Source organism: Schistocerca serialis, chromosome 8 (genome assembly GCF_023864345.2).
Source record: "Schistocerca serialis cubense isolate TAMUIC-IGC-003099 chromosome 8, iqSchSeri2.2, whole genome shotgun sequence".
NCBI classification, from domain to species: Eukaryota; Metazoa; Arthropoda; class Insecta; order Orthoptera; family Acrididae; genus Schistocerca; species Schistocerca serialis.
Window position 1 is genome coordinate 83,489,034 of NC_064645.1, and position 24,352 is coordinate 83,513,385.

At 43.1% G+C, this 24,352-nt stretch overlaps 1 protein-coding gene across 1 annotated transcript in view; it reads left to right on the top strand.

Moving 5' to 3' along the window:
- The first annotated feature begins 200 nt into the window (after nt 1-200).
- Nucleotides 201-24,352, top strand: part of LOC126416835 (glutamate receptor 1-like) — a 170,188-nt gene continuing 146,036 nt past the window's right edge. Inside the window, exon 1 of the mRNA XM_050084718.1 lies at nt 201-350. Coding sequence (XP_049940675.1) covers nt 201-350 — 150 coding nt within the window. The remainder of the gene's footprint in view (nt 351-24,352) is intronic.

Genomic DNA, 24,352 nt, shown 5'->3' on the forward strand with positions numbered 1-24,352 from the left:
AGAGGGTGTGGTGCCCAAGATCACCCCAGTTATTCTGGCCACTTATATTGTCATGCTACTTGTATTTGACAGACAGAAAGGCAAACTGGTGTTAGCCAGTCAACTCAGCCTTGGACATTAGTGCACTTCCATTTCATTGAAACTGGAAAGAGGTGGTGGGTTCAACACTTTACCTAATGCCCGTTAACGACTTGCCCGTCATGACTTATGGTGAGCAGGAGGTGACGGTGGACATATCTTTCAGCAAAGTGTTTGAATGGATGTTTGTACTGGTTGATGTGCATGAGCCTACTCTAGGTGCAGATTTCAACCACCACCACAGACTGGGGTTACAGCTGAGCACAACACAAGTTAGATGGAAGAGTAAGATGATAACAGGCATGATAGGCAGAAGTGCAAGCAAAGCAGTTGCTTTACCTGTTGAATCAGTTAAACCTGAAACGAGGCAAGAGGTTCCAAGTAGAGGGTAAGAAGATATTGCATACCATGTAGTCATCAAGACTACTGCAGGCCAACTGGAAAATCTAGCACCCAACCAGTTTGTGGGAGCAAAAGCAGAATTTGGCAACACACTGCCAACAGGAATTGTACAAAGATTGGATAACCCATACACATCACCACTACACACAGACAGGGACAAAGATGGCACATGGAGGACCTGTGGGGATTATCAGGCTCTGAATGCACAAACAGTACCTGATCACTATCTTATACCTAACTTCCGAGTTTTTACAAATGCCTTAGCAGGGGCTACAGTCTTCAGTGTGGTGGACTGTAAAATGCCATACAATCATATTCCTGTCACAGAAGAGGGTATCACCATTCAGACTCTTTGAATATCTCTGCATGTCATTTGGATTGACCTAGTAGAGATTTGCAGTAGTAGTGCTCAGGGGCCTGGATTTCTGCTGTGTGTATTTGGATGTTAAAAAATTTCTCTTTATTAAACAGAATAAGAGAAAATTGTTAACATTGACTATAGATTTAAGTGTTAGGAAATCTTTTCTGAAAGGAGGATATACAATGAACATCAACAAAAGCAAAATGATGATAATGGAATGTAGTCACATTAAATCAGGTGATTCTGAGGGAATTAGATTTGGAAATGGGACACTTAAAGTAGTAGATGAGTTTTGCTATTTTGGGAGCAAAATAACTGGTGATGGTCAAAGTAGAGAGGATATAAAATGTAGACTGGCAATGGCAAGAAAAGCGTTTCTGAAAAAGAAAAATTTGTTAACATCAAGTATTTAAGTGTCAGGAAGTCATTTATGAAAGTATTTGTATGGAGTGTAGCCATGTATGGAAGTGAAACGTGGATGATAAACAGTTTAGACAAGAAGAGAATAGAGGCCATGGAAATCTGGTGCTACAGAAGAATGCTGAACATTAGATGAGTAGATTATATAACTGATGAGGAGGTACTGAATAGAATTGGCAAGAAGAGGAATTTGTGGCACAATTTGACTAGAAGAAGGGATCAGTCGTAAGGACACATTCTGAGGCATCAAGGGATTGCCAATTTAGTATTGGAGGTAAGCGTCAAGGGTAATAATTGTAGAGCAAGACCAAGAGATGAATACACTAAGCAGATTCAGATGGATGTAGGTTGGCAGTAGTTACTAGGAGATGATGAGGCTTGCATAAGATAGACTAGCATAGAGAGCTGCAACAAACCAGTCTTTGAACTGAACACCACAAGATATCAGGATTACATTTTAGTATTTCCATGGACTGCTCAGTTATGTGAAGATCACCTCAAAGCAGTATCTGACAGTATAAAGAAATTTGGGTTTGTGGTAAATGAAGTACAGTGTGATTTCCACTAAAACCAAGTGACATTTCTTGGTCAGCTTGGATGACAGCAGGGGTATGGTATTGGCAACTGGTACCTGCCTCGCCAAGGAGAAGGTGGAGGCCTTAAGAAAGATTCCTCAGCTGACTGATTGTGAGCAGTTACAAAGTCTTCTCAGGATTGTCAACTTTTATAGACACCAGCAAACCTGACTTAATGGAGGTGCAGGTATCACTGATGGACCCACTAGCAGATAACAACATTATGGCCAAACAGCCCCTACCATAAACACCCACCACACAGAAAGCCTTCAAAAGGGTAAGAGATGGTTTACAAGAAGCTGTACTCAGTTCATAATGCTCCTTTGGTGATTGTCAAAGGTGCCTGCCAATTGGGTATTAGTGCAGCACCTCATCAAAACATGAATGGCAGCTGGAAGCCTTTAGCGTTTTTCTCACTAAAGCTATCAGAAGCCCAGACTAAGTGGATTGTGTACTATCAGGAATTACTGGCCATTTATGAAGCCATGTGACACTTTTATCCTTATTTCAAAGCTCAGGCATTTACAAGCTACACCAGTCACTTTATAAGGCTAGAAAGAAGGTTGTTCTCATTGGCAATTGCACCAGCTGTAAATTATTATACAATTTACTACTGGTATATGGATCACTAGAAGGGTAGAGAATGTAGTAGCTGATTTTTTTTATCAAGAATCGGTACAATTTCTCCCATGATGTATTATGACCAATTGAGAGTGGAGCAAGCTGCAGAAGAGCATGACCAATTGAGAGTGGAGCAAGCCACAGAAGAGCAGCTACAACAGTTGTTGCAAAGCAGTCCAACATCCCTTAAGCTGAAGTAAGTGGAGTCACTGGGCATATGTACGCACCATGGTATGACGTGTCCAATACCGTGCCTAGGCCATTTGTGACTCAGTCAGTGTGGAAGTCACTTTTTGTCAGCATCCAAAACCTTATGCATCTCAGTGAGAACACCACTGTGAAGCTGATGATATACAAATTTTTATGTCCCAGTATGAAGAAAGATTGTTGTATGTAAGTGAAGGCATGTTGGACAGATATACACATTGGGCAGAAGCAGATCCTATCAGGGATATATCAATGGAGATGACAGCAGGGGTATTCCTGAATACATGGATTTCCTACTTTGGATGTTCTGCTTATATCACCACAGACCAAGGGTGACAATTTGAGTCAGTGTTGTTTCTTGAGCTATCTAAATTATGTGGGTTCCAGTACCACCATATCACCAGCTACCATCTCTCAAGCAATGGAATGGTGGAGCAGTAGGTTAGGACATTTAAGGGATGCACTTATGAGTCATGATAGTTGCTGGACAGTTGCTCTACCACTAGTCTTGGTAGGACTTTGTACAACAGTTAAGCCAGACTCTGGTTTATGAGAAAAGTTGCATCTGCTGCCAGAGTTTTTTTTCAGCAGATAAGGCATCAACGGAGCTGGAACTGCCACATATGCTACACTCCCTAGGTGAAGCTCCAGATTGTCAGGCTACACCCGACCCTGACAGCATGTCATAGGGTTCCAAAAGTGTACATAAAGACACTGTGACATGCTATCATGTAAAGCTGTACACAGATACTGTATGCATGCTGCAACAACCACCATACTTCGGACCCTTCTGAGCATTAAAAGTGTAATGAATGTATGGTCCAAATAATGAAATAATGTACAATGAGCAGCCTATGACAGTGCCATGGGAGTGGGTTATACAAGCATACATACCTACCATGGACATGCCTATGCAACAGGAAGAGAATATGAGTCATATTCCATCAACTTTGACATCACATGACATAGAGACCATACATCCTTCAACATGACAAACAAGTCCACAAGAGCAGCCAGAAAGATTCTAGAAGCTCTCCTCTACTGCTGGCAGAGGGTGGAGAGGTGGCAGGGGGGGGGGGGGGGGGTTATGTAGGAAGCATCAGTTACGGAAAGTGAGTGAAAGACTTAGTTATTCTTTGGCCAACCTGCTGAATTGTGTTTCTCTATTTATTTCTTTGCTTTAATGTTTTTGGAAGTGTCCATTGCTAAATGATGAGTTTTGTCTAATTAAGAAAATACTTATTACTCAGTATACAGGGTAGTTTCTGCATCTGTAGGCTATGCCATGACCAATACCTTCAGAAGAAATAAATTAAAACTTCATGCTTGGTGTGGCACTTTTCACACATCTCAGTGTTTATGACATCATATCTCCTTAACTAAGTGTCACCCAATATATCATTCTGCAGGTACATTCAGTGGCATATTTCGATGCTGTGTGTAAAATATTTTGTAAACAAAATTTGTAGTAAAGAAGTAATAAATTAAAATGCCATGCCTGATGGGGCTATTTTTGCTGCATGAATAGCAAGAATGTAGTAAGTGTGTGTGTATATATATATAGTTATAATAGAGGGAAACATTCCACGTAGGAAATATATATCTAAAAACAAAGATGATGTGACTTACCAAATGAAAGTGCTGGCAGGTCGACAGACACTCAAACAAACACAAACATACACACAAAATTCAAGCTTTCGCAACAAACTGTTGCCTCATCAGGAAAGAGGGAAGGAGAGGGAAAGACGAAAGGATGTGGGTTTTAAGGGAGAGGGTAAGGAGTCATTCCAATCCCGGGAGCGGAAAGACTTACCTTAGGGGGAAAAAAGGACGGGTATACACTCGCACAAACACACATATCCATCCACACATATACAGACACAAGCAGACATATTTAAAGACAAAGAGTTTGGGCAGAGATGTCAGTCGAGGCAGAAGTGCAGAGGCAAAGATGTTGTTGAATGACAGGTGAGGTATGAGTGGCGGCAACTTGAAATTAGCGGAGATTGAGGCCTGGTGGATAACGGGAAGAGAGGATATATTGAAGAGCAAGTTCCCATCTCCGGAGTTCGGATAGGTTGGTGTTAGTGGGAAGTATCCAGATAACCCGGACGGTGTAACACTGTGCCAAGATGTGCTGGCCGTGCACCAAGGCATGTTTAGCCACAGGGTGATCCTCATTACCAACAAACACTGTCTGCCTGTGTCCATTCATGCGAATGGACAGTTTGTTGCTGGTCATTCCCACATAGAATGCGTCACAGTGTAGGCAGGTCAGTTGGTAGATCACGTGGGTGCTTTCACACGTGGCTCTGCCTTTGATCGTGTACACCTTCCGGGTTACAGGACTGGAGTAGGTGGTGGTGGGAGGGTGCATGGGACAGGTTTTACACCGGGGGCGGTTACAAGGGTAGGAGCCAGAGGGTAGGGAAGGTGGTTTGGGGATTTCATAGGGATGAACTAAGAGGTTACGAAGGTTAGGTGGACGGCGGAAAGACACTCTTGGTGGAGTGGGGAGGATTTCATGAAGGATGGATCTCATTTCTGGGCAGGATTTTAGGAAGTCGTATCCCTGCTGGAGAGCCACATTCAGAATCTGATCCAGTCCCGGAAAGTATCCTGTCACAAGTGGGGCACTTTTGTGGTTCTTCTGTGGGAGGTTCTGGGTTTGAGAGGATGAGGAAGTTGCTCTGGTTATTTGCTTCTGTACCAGGTCGGGAGGGTAGTTGCGGGATGCGAAAGCTGTTGTCAGGTTGTTGGTGTAATGCTTCAGGGATTCCAGACTGGAGCAGATTCGTTTGCCACGAAGACCTAGGCTGTAGGGAAGGGACCGTTTGATGTGGAATGGGTGGCAGCTGTCGTAATGGAGGTACTGTTGCTTGTTGGTGGGTTTGATGTGGACGGACGTGTGAAGTTGGCCATTGGACAGGTGGAGGTCAACATCAAGGAAAGTGGCATGGGATTTGGAGTAGGACCAGGTGAATCTGATGGAACCAAAGGAGTTGAGGTTGGAGAGGAAATTCTGGAGTTCTTCTTCACTGTGAGTCCAGATCATGAAGATGTCATCAATAAATCTGTGCCAAACTTTGGGTTGGCAGGCCTGGGTAACCAAGAAGGCTTCCTCTAAGTGACCCATGAATAGGTTGGCGTACGAAGGGGCCATCCTGGTACCCATGGCTGTTCCCTTTAATTGCTGGTATGTCTGGCCTTCAAAAGTGAAGAAGTTGTGGGTCAGGATGAAGCTGGCTAAGGTAATGAGGAAAGAGGTTTTAGGTAGGGTGGCAGGTGATCGGCGTGAAAGGAAGTGCTCCATCGCAGCGAGGCCCTGGACGTGTGGGATATTTGTGTATAAGGAAGTGGCATCAATGGTTACAAGGATGGTTTCTGGGGGTAACGGATTGGGTAAGGATTCCAGGCGTTCGAGAAAGTGGTTGGTGTCTTTGATGAAGGATGGGAGACTGCACGTAATGGGTTGAAGGTGTTGATTTACGTAGGCAGAGATACGTTCTGTGGGGGCTTGGTAACCAGCTACAATGGGACGGCCAGGATGATTGGGTTTGTGAATTTTAGGAAGAAGGTAGAAGGTAGGGGTGCGGGGTGTCGGTGGGGTCAGGAGGTTGATGGAGTCAGGTGAAAGGTTTTGTAGGGGGCCTAAGGTTCTGAGGATTCCCTGAAGCTCTGCCTGGACATCAGGAATGGGATTACCTTGGCAAACTTTGTATGTGGTGTTGTCTGAAAGCTGACGCAGTCCCTCAGCCACATACTCCCGACGATCAAGTACCACGGTCGTGGAACCCTTGTCCGCCGGAAGAATGATGATGGACCGGTCAGCCTTCAGATCACGGATAGCCTGGGCTTCAGCAGTGGTGATGTTGGGAGTAGGATTAAGGTTTTTTAAGAAGGATTGAGAGGCAAGGCTGGAAGTCAGAAATTCCTGGAAGGTTTGGAGAGGGTGATTTTGAGGAAGAGGTGGTGGGTCCCGCTGTGACGGAGGACGGAACTGTTCCAGGCAGGGTTCAATTTGGATAGTGTCTTGGGGAGTTGGATCATTAGGGGTAGGATTAGGATCATTTTTCTTCGTGGCAAAGTGATACTTCCAGCAGAGAGTACGAGTGTATCACATTGCCACGAAGAAAAATGATCCTAATCCTACCCCTAATGATCCAACTCCCCAAGACACTATCCAAATTGAACCCTGCCTGGAACAGTTCCGTCCTCCGTCACAGCGGGACCCACCACCTCTTCCTCAAAATCACCCTCTCCAAACCTTCCAGGAATTTCTGACTTCCAGCCTTGCCTCTCAATCCTTCTTAAAAAACCTTAATCCTACTCCCAACATCACCACTGCTGAAGCCCAGGCTATCCGTGATCTGAAGGCTGACCGGTCCATCATCATTCTTCCGGCGGACAAGGGTTCCACGACCGTGGTACTTGATCGTCGGGAGTATGTGGCTGAGGGACTGCGTCAGCTTTCAGACAACACCACATACAAAGTTTGCCAAGGTAATCCCATTCCTGATGTCCAGGCAGAGCTTCAGGGAATCCTCAGAACCTTAGGCCCCCTACAAAACCTTTCACCTGACTCCATCAACCTCCTGACCCCACCGACACCCCGCACCCCTACCTTCTACCTTCTTCCTAAAATTCACAAACCCAATCATCCTGGCCGTCCCATTGTAGCTGGTTACCAAGCCCCCACAGAACGTATCTCTGCCTACGTAAATCAACACCTTCAACCCATTACGTGCAGTCTCCCATCCTTCATCAAAGACACCAACCACTTTCTCGAACGCCTGGAATCCTTACCCAATCCGTTACCCCCAGAAACCATCCTTGTAACCATTGATGCCACTTCCTTATACACAAATATCCCGCACGTCCAGGGCCTCGCTGCGATGGAGCACTTCCTTTCACGCCGATCACCTGCCACCCTACCTAAAACCTCTTTCCTCATTACCTTAGCCAGCTTCATCCTGACCCACAACTTCTTCACTTTTGAAGGCCAGACATACCAGCAATTAAAGGGAACAGCCATGGGTACCAGGATGGCCCCTTCGTACGCCAACCTATTCATGGGTCACTTAGAGGAAGCCTTCTTGGTTACCCAGGCCTGCCAACCCAAAGTTTGGCACAGATTTATTGATGACATCTTCATGATCTGGACTCACAGTGAAGAAGAACTCCAGAATTTCCTCTCCAACCTCAACTCCTTTGGTTCCATCAGATTCACCTGGTCCTACTCCAAATCCCATGCCACTTTCCTTGATGTTGACCTCCACCTGTCCAATGGCCAACTTCACACGTCCGTCCACATCAAACCCACCAACAAGCAACAGTACCTCCATTACGACAGCTGCCACCCATTCCACATCAAACGGTCCCTTCCCTACAGCCTAGGTCTTCGTGGCAAACGAATCTGCTCCAGTCCGGAATCCCTGAAGCATTACACCAACAACCTGACAACAGCTTTCGCATCCCGCAACTACCCTCCCGACCTGGTACAGAAGCAAATAACCAGAGCAACTTCCTCATCCTCTCAAACCCAGAACCTCCCACAGAAGAACCACAAAAGTGCCCCACTTGTGACAGGATACTTTCCGGGACTGGATCAGATTCTGAATGTGGCTCTCCAGCAGGGATACGACTTCCTAAAATCCTGCCCAGAAATGAGATCCATCCTTCATGAAATCCTCCCCACTCCACCAAGAGTGTCTTTCCGCCGTCCACCTAACCTTCGTAACCTCTTAGTTCATCCCTATGAAATCCCCAAACCACCTTCCCTACCCTCTGGCTCCTACCCTTGTAACCGCCCCCGGTGTAAAACCTGTCCCATGCACCCTCCCACCACCACCTACTCCAGTCCTGTAACCCGGAAGGTGTACACGATCAAAGGCAGAGCCACGTGTGAAAGCACCCACGTGATCTACCAACTGACCTGCCTACACTGTGACGCATTCTATGTGGGAATGACCAGCAACAAACTGTCCATTCGCATGAATGGACACAGGCAGACAGTGTTTGTTGGTAATGAGGATCACCCTGTGGCTAAACATGCCTTGGTGCACGGCCAGCACATCTTGGCACAGTGTTACACCGTCCGGGTTATCTGGATACTTCCCACTAACACCAACCTATCCGAACTCCGGAGATGGGAACTTGCTCTTCAATATATCCTCTCTTCCCATTATCCACCAGGCCTCAATCTCCGCTAATTTCAAGTTGCCGCCACTCATACCTCACCTGTCATTCAACAACATCTTTGCCTCTGCACTTCTGCCTCGACTGACATCTCTGCCCAAACTCTTTGTCTTTAAATATGTCTGCTTGTGTCTGTATATGTGTGGATGGATATGTGTGTTTGTGCGAGTGTATACCCGTCCTTTTTTCCCCCTAAGGTAAGTCTTTCCGCTCCCGGGATTGGAATGACTCCTTACCCTCTCCCTTAAAACCCACATCCTTTTGTCTTTCCCTCTCCTTCCCTCTTTCCTGATGAGGCAACAGTTTGTTGCGAAAGCTTGAATTTTGTGTGTATGTTTGTGTTTGTTTGAGTGTCTGTCGACCTGCCAGCACTTTCATTTGGTAAGTCACATCATCTTTGTTTTTATATATATATATATATATATATATATATATATATATATATATATATATATATATATATATATATATATATATATATATATATATTTTTTTTTTTTTTGGGGAGGGGGGAGGGGGGGGGGGAGGGGGGGGGACGGGGGTGGGAGGGGGGAGAGGGAAGGGTGACAGTGAGAAAAAGTTCTGTAAAAGTTTGAAACTTTGTGTAAAGTTTGTTACAAGTCACTAAGTGCTTTCATTCTCAAATACTGCATGAATATAGTCTGTGTATTTGTGCACAGTAGGTTACAACTTCTATTTCAAACTCATTTCCACCTGATCCCATCTCTCTGTGAGGTAGGTTATTCTTACAACCATAATGCTTCTTTCCAGACAGTAAGCAATATGTGTACCAGGTTTGGTTAAAATTGATTTAGTGCTTTAGCAGGAGATGTGGATGACAGATATCTAATGATGACAGACCTGATTACAAAAGAACCAACTTCTCTAGCACCATCTGTCTTTGAAATAATGGAGAGAGAAAAAAGTGCAGTGAGTAATGTAAATTACTCACTACACAAATTAATATAAATTAAAATATATTTTATTTTAATATTCAATATGGCTCACTGCTACATTGGAGGCAGAAGGGAAGGTTCTATAACTTGCACTATTGAATTGACAACAGTAGTGACTCACAGTGATGCACAACCCATCACAGGCTTTTGCACAGGTAGCTGACTGCAAGTGAGGTGCACATGTTTCTCTTCTTAGAATAGGGGATTCTCCATTCAGTCTACTCACCTGTAACTGATCCCAGAGTAATTAGTGTTCAGCACTAAATAAATGCTCTGAACAATGATATTATTAAAATTCTAGTGAACAGCTACTGCGGCATTCATAACAAAATGGCACAGTTTGAAGAATCGCTAAGAAGCTGTGGAAGTAGTGTAACACTAACTATAGAAAGCAAGCTAAAACCTGAAATTTACAGAAGAGAAATGTTTTGAGTGAAACTAACTGTTTATCAGAAGAATAGGTAAATGGAAAATGGATATGTTATATTTGTCTCAGTAAATAAGGAGCTCAAGTAAGCTGTGGCAGAAACTGATGCTGCATGCAAAATCAATAGCAATGCCTCAGCTCTCTATGGAACGGAAGAAAATACAATGTGAAGTGCCCTCCACTGTGTATTTCTCAGTGGTCTGCTGCATACAAGTGTAGGTGTAGATATAGATGATGCAAATGTACTGATAACAGGCTCAAACACATCCATATTGGACACAGGCAGGAGGAAATTGTAACAGGCTTTCTACTGGTTCATGGCAAACAGCTTAACCCTCCATCTTAAAAATGTTCATATAATGTATTTACAAAGAAATTGATTATTTTATTTACAGATCATATTCTGTATCCTAGCTACAAGTAATACTATCAACAATGCAGAATGAGTAAAGTTATTCAAAAACAATTATAAGCAACCACTACAGGCTACTTCTGTAAAGCAGAATATCAACAAATCATGACTAGTAGTAATATATTTACAGTACTGGGAAGTACTTCCATTTGTTTCATGCATAATAATAATGCTCCGTATTGTCTTTGCTTTGATTTTAGATTTTGTTCTCACCTGGTGCATGGATTAAGCCTTTTTGATAATGTCCTGATTAATTTTGCAACACTGCTTTTAGTCCAGCTTTAAGACTTGATCTGGGCTACTGCTCTGCATGTAATAAAGCTCTATCTTCCTGGCAGAAGATACTTTGATTCAGATGTTACCCACTCTTTCCTCTTGGATTCTTCTGTACTACTCATTGTAAAGGAAAACTGGATTCACAGTGTTCCATGAATGTATTAAATTTCTCTTCTACTTTGTGTTCCTTGTATACTTCTTTCCATACCAGCCCATTAAATTCTCTCTGAGTAATGTGACTGTATTTATGATTATGTGAAACTGTACTTCTTTCTTCTCAGCTGAACCTGACTGATGACCATAATGACCAGATAAACTATTTATTACTGGAATCATCTATTTCATAGAAAACAATTAATTTATAAATATATTTTCAACTGCTGTTGAGCTGTGCTCTATTTTTGTTGGGTATGCTACTGTGGGGACCAAATCTAACCTGGACACCAGGAATTTAAGTTATGCAGAAATGTGCAGTGTTGGGATACTACATCTCCACTAATGATTACACAAAACTTAAACTAGCAGCTTCTGTAACAAAATGAATAGAAATGCAGCCACTGAATGGTTCAATTGACTTTGAGTTAAACTTGGATCTGATATAAAAAACTGTATAGTTCTTGAAGTAATAATTACTATGCAACTATATTGATCAGTGAAAACCATGTTGCAGATTAAATCTCTGACTATTTTTATCTGTGAATAATGTATAGCACACCAAATCCTTTGCTACAAATAAGAAAATTAATTTATTAAACATAATGAAACTGTGGAAAAGCCAATTCCTCCATAAAATCTTCTATCTGAGTCCTATGAATGTTAGTGGAGAGTACCTCTATGAAGTATGGAATTAAAGGAGGGAGTTTGTTGTAGACTGAGGAGCAGAAGATCTAGGGCTCAGTGTCTCATTGATGATATTAAAGGTGGAACTCAGGCCCAGATGGGTCAAGGATGGGACAGCAAATCAGCCATGGTGTTTCCAAATGAACCATCCCAGCATTAATCAATTTTGGTGAGCTGAATCTGAATGACTAAGTGGAGCTTTTGTAACGAACTTGATAACTGCAATTCAAAATGATTGTACAGTTAGGTTTTGCAACTTGTATAAGACAACATTCTTTCATTTAAACTGATCACACTAGTGCTGGGGATTGTGTTTCCTGTTGTGGGGCAGTGTGCCTATACATGCTATCCTCCATCTGATAGTGCTGCTTTTCCTGTTTCTCACTGTGGGGCAGCAGCCATATTCAGACACCTGAGGCTACCATTTTAATATATTGAACTTCCATCCTGGATTTTCCATCTTTAAACTTTTATTTTTAAAACAATAAGAGAGTACTAAAATAATTTTACACTTAATAATCACCAATTATGTTATATGTCAATTATTCAGAAAGCTCTCTTGTTGTAGGGCCACACGAAATTGTATTCATAGCTAATCATTGTGCCTGGCTGATAGGTAAGACATTACAAGTTACAGTACTGCTGTTAGCATAATTGGTAGACTCAAGCATGAGCCACCAGTGGTAAATGCCATCCAATGGGAGCATCTAGTATGAGCCACCACTGTCCAATAGTAAGATCTTGCATGAGCCACCAGTGGTACATGCTGGGGCAAACATGTTAATATTTGATTAGGAGAAAAGTAATAAAGAAACAGGAATTATGGATGAAACTTTTGCTTACTACTTATTAATTCTTCACTGTTTTGTAATTAATCAAACAAACTTCCATATAATATGCAATGACTTCTGACAGGTTGTTGGTATTTACACCACTGGACGAAAAAATCCACTCATAGCTGTCAATATAGGTCAATGGTCACTTGAGAGTGGGTTTATCAGCCAGAACACTGATTACATCAGAGTAATAAGACAAAGAAATCTCTCTGGATATGAAATTCGTGCTGCAGTTGTATCGGTAATGTAAAGGAATATCTATTTTTCTGTAATACTAAAATTAATGTTACCACTATTAAAATGATAGTATTGATGATGTAGTGATTGATATTATTATTATTAATATTATTATTATTGTTATTGGCCAATTCTCTCCAGAAATGGAAGGCATTAAGCAAATAAGTCGATCAATTTTTCTTTGAGTTCTTCTTGTTCTTATTCTTTGGTGTTACTATTATTATTATTATTATTATTATGAAATTAAGGAACTGCTGGCATTAATACCTTTTCTACATACATCCCAAAAGGTAGAATACAAGCCATATGTAAGGAGACTGGAGATAATCTCTTTATACTTAGAACTGGGCAACAAGCTAGGAAATCTTTATCTTGTGAGACAGTAATATAGCTTTGAGGTAAATGGGAATGTAGATTTTGAATTACAGTTGAAGAAAAACAGTAGAAAGAGCTTGTCATGCCTAATTTCATCCTCATCATAAATATGGGGTCACATTTTGGGGAAACTCTAAATCAATTATCACCAAATTTGAACTTAAAAAAAAAAGAGACTCATGTAAAGCATTGTTTGAGATCTCTGGTATTCCTGCTTTACCATTTATCCTGGAAAATCTTTAAAGTCATATTTACAGCATCACTGCTTTTATTCCACTGAAGAACATTTAAATGTAAGAGGTGTATTATATAAATATTTCAGTGCATTTTTATTTCTTATTTTAAATATGTATGCTTAGAGATGGGCAACAAGCTAGGAAATCTTTATCTTGTGAGACAGGAATAGTTTTGAGGTAAATGGGAATGTAGATTTTGAATTACAGTTAAGTAAACAGCAGAAAGAGCTTGTCATGCCTAATTTCTTGCTCATCACAAATATGGGGTCACATTTAGGGGAAACTCTAAATCAATTATCACCACATTTGAACTGCAAAAAAAGAGACTCATGTAAAGCATTGTTTTAGATCTCTGGTATTCCTGCTTTATCATTTATCCTGGAAAATCTTTAAAGTCATATTTACAGCGTCACTGCTCTTATTCCACTGAAGAACATTTAAATGTATGAGCTGTATTATATAAATATTTCAGTGCATTAAGTTTTATTTCTTATTTTAAATATGTATGAATATAATGGAAGGAAACATTCCACGTGGGAAAAATTATATATAAAAACAAAGATGAGGTGACTTACCGAACAAAAGCGCTGGCAGGTCGATAGACACACAAACAAACACAAACATACACACAAAATTCAAGCTTTCGCAACAAACTGTTGCCTCATCAGGAAAGAGGGAAGGAGAGGGGAAGACGAAAGGAAGTGGGTTTTAAGGGAAAGGGTAAGGAGTCATTCTAATCCCGGGAGCGGAAAGACTTACCTTAGGGGGAAAAAAGGACAGGTATACACTCGTACACACGCACATATCCATCCACACATACAGACACAAGCAGACATATTTAAAGACAAAGAGTTTGGGCAGAGATGTCAGTCGAGGCAGAAGTGTCTTCCCTCTTTCCTGATGAGGCAACAGTTTGTTGCGAAAGCTTGAATTTTGTGTGTATGTTTGTGTTTGTTTGTGTGTCTATCGACCTGCCAGCGCTTTTGTTCGGTAAGTCACCTCATCTTTGTTTTTAAATATGTATGCTTAGAAATCATTTTCACTGCCTCGACTGACATCTCTGCCCAAACTCTTTGTCTTTAAATATGTCTGCTTGTGTCTGTATGTGTGGATGGATATGTGCGTGTGTACGAGTGTATACCTGTCCTTTTTTCCCCCTAAGGTAAGTCTTTCCGCTCCCGGGATTGGAATGACTCCTTACCCATTCCCTTAAAACCCACTTCCTTTCGTCTTCCCCTCTCCTTCCCTCTTTCCTGATGAGGCAACAGTTTGTTGCGAAAGCTTGAATTTTGTGTGTATGTTTGTGTTTGTTTGTGTGTCTATCGACCTGCCAGCGCTTTTGTTCGGTAAGTCACCTCATCTTTGTTTTTAAATATGTATGCTTAGAAATCATTTTCACTGTATACATATAAACTGGTAGGCATGTGCTTTATGTCTATCTTGGCTGCAATAGTGTGTTCACTATGCTATTTGTAGTAGCTTACCCATGTTCCTGTTTTTCAATTCATTATTAAACCTGGATAGTGACCACCATTTGTTGTAATGAACCTGAGAGGAACTAAGGATAATAAAGGGACAGAAAACCAAGAAAGACATATAAGGGTATGGAAGTTGAAGGAGGCTGCAGTACCTACAAGTAGTAAAGGAAAGCATCCCAAAGGATGAACCAAAAATGGTAGAAGAGGAATGGGGTAGATTCAAGGGAACATTCATAATTGTGGCAGAAGCAACATGTGGGAGGACAAGCAACAGAAAGAGATAGAAAGAACCAACCTGTTGGAATGAAAAAACAAAGGATATAGTACAGAAGAAGAATAGAGTCTTTAGGGTATGGTTCTGAAAGAGAACAGTAGAGACAAGAGAAGAGCATCAAGCAAGAAAGCAAAATGCAAAAAGAGTGGTGGCAGAGGAGAGAGGAATATGGTTGGAACAGTGAACCAGAATGATGGAGAAGGTTAGTGAAGGTTCAAAAAAGGTATTATATGGGGTGATTAAAAGTAAGAGGAAGAACAGTATGACAGATTATGCCCAAATGGTGAACAAAAGTGGCCAGGATGTAGAGAATAAGGAGGAACTCAAGAATATGTGGAAGGAGCATTTTGAAGAACTCCTGAACCTGAATGGAGACCTGGATGAGGAGGAACAAGCTGAAACAGAAAATAGAAAAAGACCTTACATGGGGAGAAGTGGAAGAGGCATTGGGCAAGGTGAAGGGAGGGAAGTCACCAGGTCTGGATGAGGCAAGTATAGAGATTGTGAAAGCAGCAGAAGAGGTGGGGATACAATGGCTATATCGAGTAATGAAAATTGTGTGGAGACAGAAGATGATCCCAGAAGACTGGAAGAAGGGAATAATTGTCCCAATCTTTAAGAAGGGAATTAGAAAAGAGTGCAAGAACTATTGGAGGGATAACTTTGATGAGCCACTGTGCAAAGATTTTTGAGAAAATTTGGGAGCACGAATTTGGGAAAAATTAGAAGGAGGGATGAGAGAAGAGCAACATGGCTTCAGAACAGGAAGGTCCATGGTGGATGTAATTTTTGCTGTAAGACAACTGCAGAAAGAGAACTATGAATATGGAATAGATCTACTAATGGCATTCCTGGACATTGAAAAAGTGTATGATAGTGTGTGTAGAAGCAAAGTGTGGAAAGCCCTGGAGAACAGAGGAGTAGCAAAACAGATTATTTGGAGGATAAGGGGAATGTACCACGAAAGTGTGAGCTGTGTGAAAGTGGGAGGAGAGAGATCAGCTTGGATCGAACAGAAGAATGGCTTGAGGCAGGGAAGTGCACTTTCACCATTACTCTTCATTGTAGTGATGGATGATATAATTAGTAAAGTAGCACAGTAATTGGTGAAAGAAAGATGAAACCTATGGTGTTTACAGATGATCTGATGATTTGGGGGAATAAGAAGGAGGACGTACAAGAGAAGTTGGACGTATGGGACAAACAGTACAAGAGTATGGGATGAAATTTATTGTAAGTAAGAGTGAGATGATTATCATAACAAGACCAAAGGAGAGATGAAAAACTGGAATAACAATTGGTGGGTAACAATTGAGGAGAGTGGAGAGTTTCAAGTACCTAGGAAGCCTGATACAGGAAGACTGAAAAAACGACAGAGAAATAAACAAGCAGGGGAGAAAAGCAGAAGCATTTCAGAAGAGTGTCAGAAGCCTGATATGGAGCAAGGATGTACCACACATCAGTAAAAAGGTTATATACCGGTCTTACTATGTCCAAGTCCTGACATATGCATCTGAAACTTGGGTTATGAAAGGAAAAAAGAAAAGCAAAGTACAAGCTAGTGAGATGAAATTATTGAAGAACAGTATTGGAGTGACAAAGATAGACAGGTTAAGAAATGAGAGGATCAGAGATTTAATGAAGGTGGAACCATTACAGGAAGAGATAGAAAAATCAAGGCTGAGATGGTATGGGCATGCTTAGCAAATGGAGAAGAAGAGGATACCTAAGAGGATACACAAGATGAAACTGGAACGAAAGAGACCAAGAGACAGATGGCTAAAACGAATGGAGGAATGCATCCAGAAGAAAGGAGAGCACTGGACCAAGGTGAAGACAGAGAAGAAGACGACGGAGAGGCCTATGTTCCAAACGGACCTGGCCAGAGGCTGGAAACTGTCCAAGATGTTGATGATTAAACCTACTCCTGCATTACCCATATTTTATATAGTATTTATAATCCTGTATTCACCTGATAACAAGTCTTGTTCCTCTTGTCACTGAAATTCACTGACTCCCACTATATCTAACTTCAACCAATCCATTTTCAACCTACCTGCCTGATTATGGGACCCAACATTCCACACTCTGATCTGTAGAATGCCAGTCTTGTTTTTCCTGATAATGACATCCTCCTGAGTAGGAGAAGGAGGGATGAGAGAAGAGCAACAAGGTTTCAGAACAGGCAGGTCCCACCCCATTATGGATGCCGACTTCCTTGGTCATTACAGTCATTACAGCCTACTGGCTGACATAGTGAAGCGCTATTTAGTTATGGCACCTCTGATAGGACTGTCTGTTGCAGCTCCCACCCTGCCATATGCTTCGCTTTGAAACAGTTGGCAGTTTCCGGCCTATATGCTGAGATTCTTGCAGAATTCTCCCTCCTCATCCAGCCACCCTGTGTCTGCCAAAATGTTCAGTGTGACACTAAGCATTACATCATCACTACCCCTGGTCCCCCAGTGTTCTGCTGTGCCTGCCCCCCCCCCCCCCCCCCCCCCCACCTCCTCACAAGCACAAAATCACACAAAAGGAGTTTGAAGAGCTGCCCACTTCACCCTTCCAATAGCCCCTGGGATTCAGCTCTTTATCTTGCTCCCAAGTAGGATGGTTCCTAGCACTGTTGCGGCAATCACCATGAACTCAGTGCCTGCACCAACCCCTATCGCAATCAGATCCCACTTCTCTGCACCTACAATGATGCCATTTCGGGAGCAACTATCTTCAGTAAGAGAGATTCTACTAAAGCCTACACACAAATCACAGTTGCCTCAGAGGACTTTGAGAAAACACTCATAATCACACATTTTGGCCTGTATGAGAGTACATTCACGACATTCAGCCTCTGCAATGCCACACAAATGTGTCAGCAATTTTTGAACAACATCCTCCGGGTTGCACTGGAGTGTTTCACCTACCTGGATGATATACTCATCTACTCCAGAGACTGCTGAGCATCACCAACATCTATTCAAAAATTTTTCCTGCCTACAGATAGTTGGAGTGATCCTCAAATCAGCAAAATGCATTTTTGGGTGAGCAAGGTCAAATTCCTTAGTCTCAGCTGCTGGCTCCCACACCTCCCTGAGATAATAAAGGCAGTAGCAGACTTTCCATGTCCTACTACCTTCAAGGACCTATTGCATTTCATTGGCATTGTCAACTTTTTCTTTTGCCATCTTAAGGACACTGCTGCCACCCAAGAGCTGCTTACTACAGCACTCTGTGATGATAAAAACAAAGGCACCAAGCTGGTTCCTAGGACTAAGGCCACAATCGAGAGCATCAAAAAAACAGAATGGGACCTCGACAATGTGGCCCTTTTGGCCCAGCCCCACCCTAATACTCCCATCGCACAAGTTATGGATATAAGCTTGACAGCCATCAGAGCCATCCTACAACAATACATGGACAACATCTGCCAACTGCTTGCCTTCTTCGTATCCAAGCTTTCTGATACACAATACCGCTGGGGTGCCTATGACTGCAACCTGCACGTGGTCCATGAAGCTGTCCACTGCTTCCAATCTTCAGTCAAGGGACTTGTCTTTATGAACTTCACAGACAACTGCTCCCTCACCTCTGATTTTTGCAGACCAGATCTCAGCTCAACAGTTTAGGTTACACGAGCATAGTGCACAATTCACTACCAATGTCCAGCATGTTGCTGGCATCCACAACACTGCAGCAGATTGCCTTAGCTACTTCTGCGCCATCACCCAACCCTTAGACTACAGTGCCCTGGCAGCTACTCAAAAGGAAGACCCAGACCTGGCCCATGCCCTTCAGAATGCAGACTCTGGACTGAATCTCCAGCTAACATCCATACCTCGCTCCAACCATAAGATTTGATGTGGTGTCCTGATAAATTTTCATGACCTGATGGTTCCAACAATTGCCCCTGCCCCTTTCTCCCTCCTACCTTCCAAAAAGTGCCATTTGACCATGTCCAAGGACTTGAATGCCTAGGCACCCTCACTTCCGCTAACCTCATGAAACAGTGCCAGTGCACCAACGTCAGACAACATGTTCACTCCCTTGTGGTTGCCATTCCTCCCACAGAACACCGGTTCACACAAGCTCACCTTGACATTGTCAGTCCACTATCCTCTCATAGTTGCTGAGAATTACTGACAGATTTACTAGGTGGCCAGAGGCCACACAATCCCCAACATTTCAGCTGAAAGTGTGGCTGCAGCCTTTGTTCAGACCTAGGTGTCCTGCTTCTGTTGCCCACACAACATTAATACTGATCATGGGCAACAGTTCACCTCGACCCTCTTCTGATCTCTGAAAGCCACCAGTGGCTCCAATTTCCACCATACCACCAGCTACCACCCTGCAGCAAATTGCATGATGGTGGTGTCCACTGCACACTTCAAGCTACCTTACACGTTATTCTCCTGAATGGCCCACTGCCCTACCCCTGGTACTTCTAGGCCTGCAGATTGCACACAACACTGACCTGGGAACTTCTGCTGCCAAGCTAGTTTATGGACAGCCACTTGCCATTCCTGGCAGTTTTTTGGAAGTGACCCCACTCCCTCCTCACTGCACCATCCCAGGTTTCATGCAGCAGCTCCAGGGCTACATGGTCCAGCTGCAACCAACACCTCCACAATGCCATTGTGAGCACCGTACCTTCATCCACTGTGACCTCACAGGGTGCACACATGTCACGCTTCGGGTGGATGCATACCAACCACTACTCTGCCATCATTATTCAGGCCTGCACAAGATGCTGTGATATGGGGACAAGACATTCTCCTATTTGTCTGAATGGGACTGTGAAAACCATCTCCATGGACAGGCTCAAGCCAGCCTACATCCTAGAGCGCCCTCCAACCAAAGAGAATGTACCATGGAGGAGGAGTTGCTACCACCTGCCACTGGATCCAGCTGCAGCACCATCAGCACCACACCCAATATGATGCAGGCCAACACTGTCCTTTGTGCTGTCCCCGACGTGCCACTGGCATTGCCACTCCTGACGCCGTATTCGACACATTACCAGCCGACGCTGCCTCTGGTTCACCACTAACCGACATCACAGAACCTTTTTGCAGCTGCCAGCCAATGTAGACAGCACCCCGCCTCCACAGGCACCTGCCACACCCAAGAGAGTGTTGTCACCACTGCCACTAGCACCTGCACAACTGGAGCAATGATGCTACTTCACACACTCCCAACGCCATGTGCAGGAGCTGCCCATGCCTCTCCTCTCATGGGAAACCACAGCACAAGTGTAAGCATGTCCCCTCCCCAGCAAGCATTATCATTCGCCTTCAAACACCGCTCTGTGCGGTTTGGTTGACATCGGTGTTTTCCTCTCAAAAGGGGGAACTGTGTGGTAACTTCTTCCATTATTTCCATCTATAGCAGCAGACAATGGGCCATGCAGACTGGAAACTAGCGCCCCAACATCCTCACTGGTCACTTCCACTGGAGGAAGAACTTAGATGGTCACACTTTCTGGATGTGAGGCATGCCAAACCATCGCTCGAGCATTCTTCTGTTCTGCTCAAATGAGGTAACACCCAGAGCTGTGCTCTCAGCAGCTCACCCATGCAATGCCACATGGCTTGTCATCTGCCACTTTTTGCCGGGATATGCACAAACTGCAGAAGTCTTATCCCACATTTGTTGTCAGTATTCTGTCACAGTGTGTTTACCAAGAGGAGTGTTACCATATTTTTCCATGCCATCTTCCTGAGCTGCATCTCCTTGAGCCGCTTCTATTGACTATGGGTTTAAAAAGCCTGATTATAACAGGTTTTTCTTGGCCATCAGTCAATGCCAAACAAATACTGTAAAGGATTTGTGGCCTACCCAGTCCAGACTCCCCCGGCCATGCTCATGACAGCTTGCCCGTCCAATGCCATGTGGCTTGAGTTGTTGTCTGCCAAATTTTGTGGCAGTATGCAAAAACTGAAGAATTCTTATCCCACATTTGGTGTCAGTGTTCTGTCACAGTTTTTTTAACAAGAGGAGTGCTACTGAGTTTTTCCACACCAGCTTCACCAGCTGTGCCTCCTTGAGCTGCTTCTATTGCCTATAGGTGTATGAAGCTTGATGCTGGGAGCCTGGTTCACGCTCCCAGTATCAGCAATTGGAATACTTCATGCAGTGCAGTGCAAATAATGCAGTGAAGTGCAGTGAGTGCCAGGTGTACCTGGCAGGTTTATTGCTATTCTGTCCCCAGCCCTTTTGGCACCCCATTTGCCACTAAGCTCGCCATTGTAGTGGGTTTTCCTGAGCCACCAGATGATTCCAAACCATTAGTGGCCCACCTAGTCCATAGTACCAACCCTTATGAGGGTCCTCCTTGATTAAAACATATTATCTTGTTTACTTTTTACTGTAGTCATTAGCTTTTAGGTATAATATGTTAGAACCAGCCCACACAGCTTGGCCAGTGCACTCCACCATTTATTGTCATCTTCCTTAACTGGCACACCACTTAGGCATGTATGCCCCTTAGGAGTATAGAAGGGAACATAAATCATTCCTTCAATATCGTTACTCACATTGTTCAGGATACCACAACAGCCGTATGAATATGGGGTCAGTGGGTTCAAGAGGACAATGCTCAACATCATGCAGAATCTTGGAAATCCTGAGCATCTAGTGCAAGAGAGGATGGACACATTGTTTGTTTGGCTGTGTATGACTTTACAGGCACATAACTTATCTTAAGTCAGGTAATGAGTCTGCGGGAAGACAAGTACCTGCAGGGAAAGTGCAATGTCATGTGGACACCCACGGACTGTTAGAACAATGACCACCATTACAAGTTCCCTTGATGCAGCAACAGAGAGTGGTGGGCCAACAGTGGTGCACCCAAAGACAAACCTAGATATAGGAATGGCACCAGTGTCTTCTCTGTTGAGTTCTGATTCTGTATACACCAGTCACAATGGATTTATTCATGTGAGAAAGCCCTGAGGGGAATGAACATGGCCAGATTGCTTTAATCATCATTACACAGGCTCAGCACCTGGCATGAAGGTATGATGTGGTGTTTGGTGTGTTACATGATCACTCTGGTTCACATAGCTCCTAATTTTGGCAACAGGTATCATACACAGTTGGGGAAAAGAGATTAGTAAACCTGGAAAGATGATGTTGATTTTAATTCAGAGACAGCAATCTATGTGTACCTGTTAATAGGGAATGCTCACAGCCAGAAGGCTCCATGTGATGTAATGTGTGAAGGAAGCAGGCAACCATGCCTAGAGATGCACTTGTGCTTCCTACAGCCAACCAAGTGACTTTGAAAATGGTCACTTTGTGACCCTCCAAGTGGTGGTATTTTCCTTTTGGAAAATTGCCACACAGGTTGCCCATGCTGCGTCAATTGTGCAACAGTGGTGGTATCAGTGGTTGCATGAACATTCTCACAGCTGCAGATGAAGTTCTGGATGTCCACACAGCACAGATGCCCACCAGGATCATTGTATTGTAAGGGCAGCAGTGGCAAATTGTACAGCTACCACAGTACAGATAAGAGGAGTTGTGAGCCCAGATGTGTCAACACCAACTGTTGTGAACTAACAGATTATTAGCAGTGGTCTCATGTTCCACTCATGCCACAGCACTGACATGCACATCTTGACTGGTGCCATTACAGGATCACTTGGAAGATGAAATGGTGCATCGTGTTCTTCAGCAATGAAAGCAGATTCTGCCTGCCTACAGCTGTTGGTTGTTTGCATGTATGACATGTATCTGACGAATGCTGTCTCATAGAGTGCATTTGTCTAAGACACACTGCCTTTACCCTTATGGTCTGGGATGTGATAAGCTACAACTCTCTTTCATCTTTGGTGTTCCTGGAGGAGATGCCAATCAGTGTTCGGTACATACAGAATGTTTGTAGAATATGTTGTTCCAAAAATAATGCTTTCCCACAAACTGCCCAATGGAATCCAGGTGTGCTCTGTAAGATGTGCAATAACTTTCCTGTCCAGCACAATCTCCAGACTCATTTCCAATTAAGCATATGTGAGATACGATGGGATGAGAAGTGCCTTGTGCGACTCGTCAGCTTGACAACTCTTACAGAACTACATGAACAGGTTGAGCAGGCATGGTATAATGAACCACAGGACAGTTCTTGCCATCCGTATGATCAATGGGATGCTAGAGTCAGTGCCTGAACTGCCACCCATGGAGGCTACACCACATAATAATATGGATGTTTCAGCATGGGTCGATACCTGGGACGTCAGAACCACTTGTGCTATCGACCTGTAAATGTAATCATTTTATTACACTTACAGGTAAATAGCACTTCTGCATATATTTCTTGAGTGAACTCGAAACCTCTAAAAGAGTGCAATAATTTGATTTTCTGAAAGTGTATTTCTGATGTGTTAAGGCAGGTCATTGTGCCCTATCTTTAAGGTCTCTGACATGTTATCTTCCCATGAGGTTATACAAGTGTGTGTGTTGCCCACGCTGTCCTGATCTACCCAGATGCAGAGGGTGTTTAACTGTTGCTGCATCCAGCATGTTCTCCTGAAGACATCTGGTCATAGGTTCCCAAGAGCATGGCACACCAGTACTTACCAGCCACTACAGCTGGCAACTCTGGCATAGAGTTGAAGCAGCGAGGAATAATGTCTGTATCTATTAACTCGATGCTGAGATAAGTTAGAACTATTCTCAGTGCCATAGTTGACAGCTGTATGTAGTACATGTAGCACCCTGTATACCCCAAAATCATCTATGATTTTTATTCATGTGTCATTCTAGCTACTCTGTCTATGGACAACAAGTAAAATTTTGTAATTTTCTGTTCTTCCTGGTGCTACAGTTTTAATGAATAGTGGTTTATATACATTTCTATAATGCTGAACTATTTTCCGTTACCATACTATAGCTAATGTTTTTCATGTTTTAGTAAATATGAAGGATCTTCCAAAAATTGCTGGCATAGAACTCACAATTGCAGTGGAGGAAACACAGTAATGGGAAGAATGAGTTAGCAGCAAGAACTTTATTAATCTAGCAAGTGTCAAGACATATAAAAATACCAATGGCAGGGATGAAATTGAAACATAGAGCTCTCTCTATAAGGACTGAGTATTATAACTGTTTATGTTAGTGGATTAAATTAACTACAATGGGCTTGAATG